The sequence below is a fragment of the Gavialis gangeticus genome, unplaced genomic scaffold (assembly GCF_001723915.1).
Source record: "Gavialis gangeticus isolate Ggan-Ray unplaced genomic scaffold, GavGan_comp1, whole genome shotgun sequence".
NCBI classification, from domain to species: Eukaryota; Metazoa; Chordata; order Crocodylia; family Gavialidae; genus Gavialis; species Gavialis gangeticus.
In genome coordinates, this window is record NW_017729006.1 from 31,241,746 (window position 1) to 31,251,432 (window position 9,687).

At 41.5% G+C, this 9,687-nt stretch overlaps 1 protein-coding gene and 1 long non-coding RNA gene across 2 annotated transcripts in view; one reads left to right on the forward strand and one right to left on the reverse strand.

The window, feature by feature from the left end:
- The window catches only part of POU6F2 (POU class 6 homeobox 2), a 393,965-nt gene that overhangs the window by 369,440 nt on the left and 14,838 nt on the right, over positions 1 to 9,687 (forward strand). Inside the window, exon 7 of the mRNA XM_019509078.1 lies at positions 5,906 to 6,074. Within this exon, the coding sequence (XP_019364623.1) occupies positions 5,906 to 6,074 (169 nt within the window). The remainder of the gene's footprint in view (positions 1 to 5,905; positions 6,075 to 9,687) is intronic.
- Positions 1 to 9,687, reverse strand: part of LOC109291869 — a 61,439-nt gene that overhangs the window by 18,612 nt on the left and 33,140 nt on the right. The window lies entirely within an intron of this gene.

Consider the following 9,687-nt stretch of genomic DNA (forward strand, 5'->3'; position numbering starts at 1 on the left):
GCAGCGTGGAGCAGGCCCCGTGAGGGCAGGCGTACAAGAGGCGCATGGCATAGGGACCCTGAGAAGGGTCAGGGGCCAGGCACAGCTGCATGCCACCTGAGCCCCAGCGCCGGGAAGCCTGAGACAGGGCTGGCGCGTAGGCTCAGCAGGAGCCAAGGGCGCGAGCGGGTAAAAGCAGGCTCCGGGAGAGCCATGGGCACGAGAGCACAGGACCGGCTAGTGGGAAAGCCATGGGCGCGCGTAGCGCAGATAAAGGCCCCAGTGAGGGACAAGAGGGGCCAGAGCGTAGGAAGCGCGTGGCATAGGCCCTGGGGGGGCCAGCCGGTAAGAGTGAAGCCCGGGGAGGGCTAGCGGAAGCTTGGAGACACGAGAACGTCAGGAACAGCTGCGAGGCTTGGGGCATGCTAAAGGGGAGGTAGGAGGCACGCATAGCCCATAAGGCTGGGGTGCACCGAGTCACCCTAAGATCACAGGAGATCATAGGCAGCCTCCCATATTAACTTATACCAGATCAAAGACATGGTGGGCGAGAATTAGAGGGTGCTGATCTCCTAATTGCCACGGCAACGGGGGCGCTAGCGGGATTACGGCCGCTCGCAGGCCCCGCTCCGTGACAATGGGTATGCTTACAGGACCAGGTCCTTCATCAAGATAGAACAGGATGTTGCTTAGCTATTTGCATTTGCTTAGATTTAGGTAGGTGTGTTAAAAATGGGTTGTTGTAAACAGTGCTTGAGATGAGCCTCAGGAACTTAATTTTTTATGCATTTTGGTCTGAGGTCTACGCATGTGAGTTAGTCAAAAGTTTTCTGTGGAAACATTTAAGATAAGTATTATGACATTCAACAGAGGTGGGGCTTTTTTGAGAAGGGAGAGAAGCAAAAAGCTCCTGCTTTCACCAGAAAATTTCCATTTTTCATCCAAAATCTTGGGTATCTAAAAAAACACAGTGTTGTTACAGAGAACTGAAGCATAGCTTCAGAAATGGTGCAGTGTTGTCTTATGGCAGCTGTAGTTCAGGTTCCTCATACTCTTGTTCTTTTCTATGGGTAAAGCCCACTTCTGGACTTCCCCTTCCATGATGCTCCAAGGTCATGTGACTGCTATGATGCACCATCTCCCCCAACCAAGATGAAAAACAATGGTGGGAGATATAGTCTAACTAGGATACTCAGTCTGTAGAAGAGAATAGAAATCTGAGACACCTGAACTATAGCTCCCCACAAGGCACTACGTTGCAGTGGGGGGGAGGGGGGGGCTTACACAATCAAAATATTTTATATTGATTTTTCACAAACAAGGCATGAAATTTGCTCAAACCAATCTAATCCTCCAAAATACAATATAATAACTACAATTGTCTATTTTTATCACAAAAAATATATTTATATTTATTTTTAACTATTCTGACTATTCCTCCAATACATATTACTATTGTTGCCCTCTCCACCCCTTTATACTTGTAACAGGTTGCCCTCCCCAGTGGCATTTTTTTCTTTTTTTGCCTATGGGGGCACCCCTGAAGTCCCTTAACGTTTAATTTCTCTCATTCATCTCATATTCTGCCTTTACTTGTCTGCCACGTCTTGATGTAAATATTATTTAGATGTTCTTACAAGCAGGAGATTGTGTATTGTAATTCTTTGTTGAGGTTCTCAGCCACCATGGGCCTTGTCCCTCATCTTTCTCTAGCTAGGCCACCAGATAACGTTTGACTCCGAGGCTCTAGCTCCTTAATCCTCTCAGGGCCCGAGGCCCTCCTTTTGTTTTCACTCTAGAGCCCAGGCTTTCTAGCCCAAAGGCCTGTCCACTGGGCACAGAGCCAGTAGGCTGCAAGTTCCAGTCTGGGCAGCAGCCTAAAGCTTCCATGGGCACCCTTTCCTTTAGCTCAGGCTACTAGCCAAGATCCCCACACTGGGATCCAGCTTTAAAGTCCTGCAACCAGCTCTGAGCTACAGGCCCTATACAGCTGCACACTGTAGTGCACTAGGACCTTTGGCTTTTTATGACTGCACCCAAGGCACTAATGAGGTCTTCTCCTCCTCCCCTACAGCCTCGACCACAAACCACCAGTATCAATGAATCAAAAATTATAAACGATATGTCCATGGGCTATAACAAAAAAAATAAAGAAGGCAGCATGCCAGCTTACATTTTTCCTGGGCTCTGTGCTTCTGCTTCCCACCATCTGTTATGGTCCTTCTTCTGGGGCTGCCGCCGCTTCTCTGAGAGTCCGCAGTAGTTCCCCTCCCACAGCAGCTGGACAGGTCACCAAGCCTCTCTGTGGAGCTCTTATACACAAATTCCTTCCCCCTTGGCTGCTAAGCCCAGGGTTTTTTATAGTTCTGACCTGTCCCCTTTTGATCACCTGACTAGCTGGCCAGGCTCAGCTTTTAACCACTACCCTGCCAGCAGTCTGTGCCTAGAAAGTTCTGGTCTTAAAGTGACCAGTCTGCTTTTTGATAACAGGGCTAGGGTTCCCTGTTACGATACTCTATGGTTATTAGACCATAATTTGCCCTCAGTTTTATCCAGACTCTTTCTAAAGTCAGTAACAGTTCTGCTTGCAGACTAAGAGAAGATTTATGCCCTCATCTTGTTCTTTATTTCCATTCTTCTCTTCTAAGTCTATGCCAACTTCTTGCAATTCTGCAGTATAAACCACAATTGTCTCAAAGCTTTCTGGGGCAGCACACAACCTGATCCACTTCACCTGTGGCCCTTATGACAACTGTCAGCCATTCCAAGTGTAGGGAAAATACAACTCACAATAATTTAAGAAACAAAATTTAGATTTTTAGACCTAAACTTATCCTCTTGTTCATGGGTATAGATTGTAGCTGTGTTGGTCTAAGGACATAGGCAGACAAGGTTCTTTGGGTAAATCTGATGTCTTTTATTAGACCAACTCAAATATTGTGTGGTAGTCAGAGGATTGTGGATGTTTCATCCTCTGGGAATGATATTGTGTTTCTTGCATAGGCTTAGAAAATATATGTAGCTGTTGAGTTTGGCTTCTTTCTTTTTCCTGTTGCACTGTTTCCATTTCAAATGGCAAAATTCAATATGTTCCATGTTACAGGGGTGTAGATTGTAGCCATGTTCATCTAAGGACATAGGCAGACAAGGTTCTTTGGATAAATCTGATATCTTTTATAAAACCAACTCAAATAATCCTCTTGTTCATGGCATAAATCAAACCCCACTGATGATAGTAGCAAGTACAGTTGATGTAAGAAAAATAAAATCAGACCCTTTACATTTATATAGTGTATTCCAGTGAAATATTATGCTGCATTTGATGTTTTTCATATTCATCCTATTTCTTTGCTTGTAGCCTGTACATATATCCCTGCCAGATACTGATCAGTGTTGCATATAGTAATCATTCTTGGTATGCCTACTATATCCACCTACACACAAAGTGGCACTTACAGCAACAGCTTCTATAATTTTCCATACCCTTCTGTCTTTGGATGCAAGATGTACAATAGTCATAAATAAATATCATATCATACATACAAGTCCAAAATTGGGAAAGCATCAGCTCTTGCTAGTTTGAATTGATTCTGTCATCTAGAATCTAATTCATGATCTAATTGTCACCTCTCTTTAGGGCTATTTCAGAAATGGAAATTGTAGTGAATGAAAATAGAGAGGGAGTGTTTTCATGCCATTTCATGTTACCAAAAAGCATCATAGTTCTACAACATTTACAGCTGACTCATTGCACCAGTAAACTATGGTTTTCACAGGAAACAGTGTGGAAGTGAGAGAGAACGGAATCTATCCTCAGCCTACAGACATGACTTCAGTATGAGTAACCCTCCAGCCCCTACAGCAAGGGTGGGCAAAATGCGACCCGCTGGCCAGATGCAGCCTGCCAAGCCATTCTATCTGGCCCGCAGAGCCCCTAAAAAAATTAGAAAATTAATATTATTCTGCCCTGGGCTGCCTGTCATGCGGCCCTCAATGGCTTGCCAAAACTCAGTAAGCGGCCCTCCACCCAAAATTATTGCCCACACCTGCCCTACAGGGACTGAAACAGAAGCTAACAACACATAAACATCTTTCAGATGGGGGTGCCCTGTCCAAGAACCTGTAGGACTACTGACCAAAAGACCATACAGCTGCCTGTGTCCAGACCTACTCCTGAAAACACTACCATACCATGATTTATTCAGAACAGATAGAGCATGTCTTCCACACACAGAGGATGCAAAATTCTCCTCAACCTCCCACCATTACCATTGTAGTTCTGCTGCCTCAGGGATCTTCCACAGACCCTTTATTCAAGGGCAAAATCTGCCATAAAAAAACTTAAAAGGTGTTTGACATATTCAGATCCTGAAAAGTTGAACATGTTGTGTTCCCATTTTCCCTATCAGTATAACTCTGATAGTGCCTGTAGTTCTTTCAAGACAATTCAATTGTTTAAATAAACCTCTAGACTGTGAAATGCTTTTGGGTTTTGATCCATAAGGAAATCATAATAGGCCAGAGCTGCTAGACTGACTGATACAAATAAATGCATTTATTATTAAAGGATACCCCAAAGTGGTCTGATTTTTTTTCCCAGTTTTGAATAATTGTTTCCCAGTTTTGAATTCTATGAGAAAACAAAAAAAGGTTCGGTGTATTCAACAGAAGGTGGCTCAACACCTTGGATTTGATCAGATAAACAAGTATCCATTCTTTTGTGTACTTTGTTTCTTTTTTTTTCTGGGTGTATACTGGATATTTCAGGTGCTATTAAAGAAGCCAAAGATACCCTTTATCTGAAGATACTTGTTCTGTAAAACAAAACAAAATAAAGCATCCTAAAATTAAAAATAAGCATATCTTACTAGTTTTGAGCTACTCCAAATTGCACTTTATTTCCCCTCGCCTCCCCCATTCCGTAGATATTTACCATGACTTACAATGAGTAATTTTAGGCCTCCACCAAGAACCAATATCTTATAACCCTATCACAAGCTTTATAACTTGTTCTCTTAATTTATTGCAATAGCATTATTTGTCTCTAATAAGGTTGTACCAGATATAATAGAGCTATAATATCAAGCTATACTAAGACCAGTTTATATTATAGTGCTTTCAGCCCACATAGGTACCTATTATGTTGAAAAAAGTCCTGATGCTCTTCTCACATTCTCTAGTGTAAATCAAAAGTATCTCCACTATAATTAACAGAGCTGTGCCACCATAAGATTGATGTAAGGTCCAAATCAAGTCTGTGCTGTATTGTGATCTATCATTTGCCTCTAGCTATTTAATGAACCTCTTAGCTATGCCCTACTCTTGGAAAATATGCTGAGACATTTCTCAACCCTTATGGATAGGTGAATGGATTTCATACGTTTCACATCCTGTTTCTAAGAAAGAACAGTTTATTGACCAGGCAATAAGACATTCCTAATAATTTTGAATAATTTTGAATTGCCCTAGTGTCATGAAATAAATTATTTCTATTATTTAACACATAGCTCTTTCCCTGGTCCTCAGTCTGGAAGGACTCCTTTACTTAAGACTTACATGAGGTACCATTTAGGGCCCATCTGCATAGATGTAAGCAGATGGAGGCAGAGAGTTTGTATTTATAAAATCAAAAATCTGCTAGGTGCAGCAGGAATTACTCTGCTGCTCGTTTCCATAAAAAATATATAAAGATCCTGTCAAGTATTTAGCTGCAGGTATAGAGAAATTATTTAACTGCACTGGGAAAGTAATTGTTTGACACAGATCAAATGGCCCCTGGTGACTTCTGTCATCTTAACTGTACATGGTATTATAGCCTTCTTCTTAGTTACCTATGCAGAAATAGCAGGGAATACCATGGTGCGTTTGAATGTTTCTTATTACTAGTATATTTTCTAAATTTCTATTTTTGCATTTTAATGTATAGCTCCATCAGCCCTCCCAGACGCAAGTGGGACAAGCAGCCTCACAATCCAATCTTCTGCATTTGGCTCACAGTCAAGCATCTATGTCTCAAAGCCCAGTACGTCAGGCTTCCTCTTCTTCTTCCTCATCCTCCTCCTCTTCAGCTTTGAGTGTTGGCCAGTTAGTCAGCAGTAAGTATTGCTCCCTAGCTCTAGCTCTGTTTCTCCTCTCTGTTTCTCTCTGCCATTTGTTTATCTGCCTGATCTACTTTTTTCTCCTTTTGCATAACGGGCAGTATATTGCTAATATACTGAAGTAATCCTTGTCAGTGAGAACTGCTGAGTGTTGTGATGATGAATAAGACTGGGAGTAAACATGCCACAAGAAATTGCAAACAGTACTAAAAGTGGTCATAAACATGGTAGGAGTCCTTGATTAATTGTCCAATGGACTTAGTGTAGTGGCAGTCTATCTGCATTCTTAAAATGAATTGGTAGCTAATATCATTTGGGGAAAAAAACAACTAATCATATAATATAATGAACTATATTACTTAGAACTTAATTGGTAGTGTGTTCAATTTGTTGTCCAGGCTGCTTGTTTTTATTGTTGTTGTTGCTTGTTTGTTGTTGTCAGCATCACCATCATAGCATGCTGAGGTCAATTTGCATCAGGACTCCATTATGCAAGGTGGTATGCATGCATTAAGTAAGGGACTGTCCATGTCCAGAAAAGCTTACAGTGTAAGCAGAAAAGAAATACAAAGGGTAAAAGAGGAAAGAGAGACACAAGTATGTGATGTGACTGTCTTCAATATTATAAACCAAGTCAGTTTCTGAGCCAGAACTATAACTCAGCTTACCAAATGCTTAGTCCACAGTCCTTTTCCACTGGAACACGCACTTCACCTAATGCCAAGTATTGATATGGTAATATTTGTACATGTATGTGAGAAGCATAACAGGTTGAAGTAAAACACAAAAATCACTAAGGATCTGCCTCTCTGCAAGGGACTGAACACCGTAAATCTTAGTCAGACGGATTCCACTTACACATGGACAATTACACGGACAATTGTTTCTTGACCTTCAAGACACCTATTCTCATTTTCCAATCATACATTTCCACTAGAAATACCTCTGATTTTTGGTGGCGCAGGTCCATTACCACAATGAGACCTTCCGTGTGGCCTCTCAGCAACCCTGAGAAATTGAATCTGCACCAAGGTACTCTTAGTAGTGGCCATGTACCTCAGACAGCAAGGGGTCCATCCCTAATTAGACGATTGGCTGGTAAATATGGTACCTCAGCAAATATCACCTCACTGCTGCTGATGCTTACCCTAGGCCTGTTGCTGAATACTTGAAACAAACTGTTGCACAAAACCTGGAATTCTTAGGACCCACTTTGGACTCTGTGGCTATGATTATACTTCCACGAAACTTTCAAGAACAATGCCAAGCATACCTTGATCACCTGCTCAAGCTTACAAATGCCAAAAATGGAAATGTGGTGGTGAACCCACTTTAAGGGAATCTCACAGTACTCCTCTCGAGCACCCCATAGACAGAAATAGACCGTGATATCCAGAGCTTACCTACCACAAGATTGACTCATCTTGTTACTCAACTATCACCCCACTATGACTGCCAGGACTTATATCTCCATTCTTGGCCATGTAACTGCCTGAGCCTTTATGACGCTATGTCAAACTTCACTTCAGATACATGCAATCCTGGGTACAACAGTCCACTCTCTAGGGAAATATTTGCTGGGTACAACAGTCCACTCTCTAGGGAAATATTTGCTAAGTACAACAGTGATGATCCCCCTGGTAATTCAGTCTGTCCTGGGGCAGTGGAAGGTTTCATTCATTGTGTACAAGTGTTACAATTCCTCCCTTCACATTCATCAATAGCAATCATGACTGACACCTCCTTGGTAGAATGAATATTATGTGCCAAATGACCTCAAGGAGCAGGGTGTCCAGATGGTACAGAAGACAAAAGTTCAGGCCAGTGTGCTGAAGCAAAACAGAAAGCATGTCAACCCATCCTATACTGCCCATAGAGAATGTCAAGGGCAGATTATGATAGACAACTATGTTCTGCACCAACAAACAGCATGAGATTCTGCACCCTGTGCAGGAAGTTTGTTTGCCTATGACAGTGGTACTTTTGCCATTAAATATACCTGTAAGCAAAATAACATTCCTGGCCTCCGGGACAGTAAAATAGATTGTATCAAGCAGATTCATGTCCACACGCCACTAGTGAGAAGTCAAAAACGTTTGTCTCTCATCAATATTTACAGGCTGGAGCCATCTGGAGACTGACCTATGTATGTTGTATGTCAACAGGAAGTGTCTGTTATTCTGTTCCAGAGCAGGTCTCTGTCCTGAATCCCTACCTGGTGCCTGCCTTCTTGCGTGATCAGGAATCCTTCTGGACACTTTCAGTCCTCTCTTCTGATTCTGGGGGCTCCACCAAGTGACACACAACACAGCTAAGATGATCATGCTATGCTCATGTATGGCCAAGGCAATTTTGGAACCAAACCTTCTGCAGATATCACTGACATCGTTCATCTATGCTTCATCCAGATCTGCCGACATCTTACAGCCTGGATGCTGGGTGACTTAAGGAAATAGAACATGCTCTGCCTTTATCAGACCTCCCAGTTCAAAGAAGAAGAGAATCAGTTAGATTTGCTTATCTGGCTAAGTAGTCCAGATTCTCAAGATGATGCCAGGATTGAAAAGTCCATCAGTGATTGCAATTGTACTGTAATATCTGCTGTATCTTAAACAAGTGGACTTATCCACCTCCTTGTTAAAAGCTTCCTAACTATTGTCAGATCCAAAATACTAGATTGTGCCAAAATAGAGTTGCTTGTACAATTCTAATTCAAATCCCACTTATATATTTTCATTGTGATTCAGGCTCCAGTTACAAGATCCTATACATTTTTTTTCTGTGAGATCCCAGCCTCATTCAATAGCTCTGAATGGATCTGCTCTGAGGATGAATCCGGACTATGTAGTAACCCAAATTGTTGTCTCCAGGAACCTCTGCCTCATTGTTACAGAAATTGGGAAGTGATCAGTGAGTGAGCAGGGAATCACAGGAGAAGGAAGAATTATCTCATGACCAAGGCAGTTAAATATTGACCCTACTTCTACTGTGTAAGTCTAATGTGATAGCAAGCAAGTCATTTAAACTATTTTTTGCAGAGGGTCAGTAACATTGTGCTCCATGTCTTCTGGACAATAATATCTTCTGTAAAAACAAATAGGGCAGGAAAGATAATGTGGGCCCTTATGCTGGCCTTGTTTTATAACACTATAACCTGGGGGCATACAAATAAATTAAAAGGTGAAAAATTTAAAAATATAAACAATGTCTGGTTTTGAGGAAGTTGTATTACTTTCCATTTCTCAAGGCTCTAGCCATCCTAAATTCACCATCCAGCTCTGCCTGAGGTAGGATTTGTAGTATAGGTAGGATATAGGTAGGATTTGTAGTCCTTGTATAATAAATGAATATAAGGAAGTTAATACTTTCAGGTACCTCTGTATGAGGCAAAACTGTTACATATGGTGACATCTATCGAGTTATCTAATTAATTACTAGGGCAGAATTCTGCCACTCTTACAATGAGCAATAACTTGCTCTAAAACAAAATCAACTTTAATCAGTGAAATTACTAGAAATATTGTTATTTACTTTGAACAAAGGTGGCATAATTTGATTCTTAATAACTTTTTAAAATCCTATATCATCTGTTTTCTTTCTTTTTTCTTTT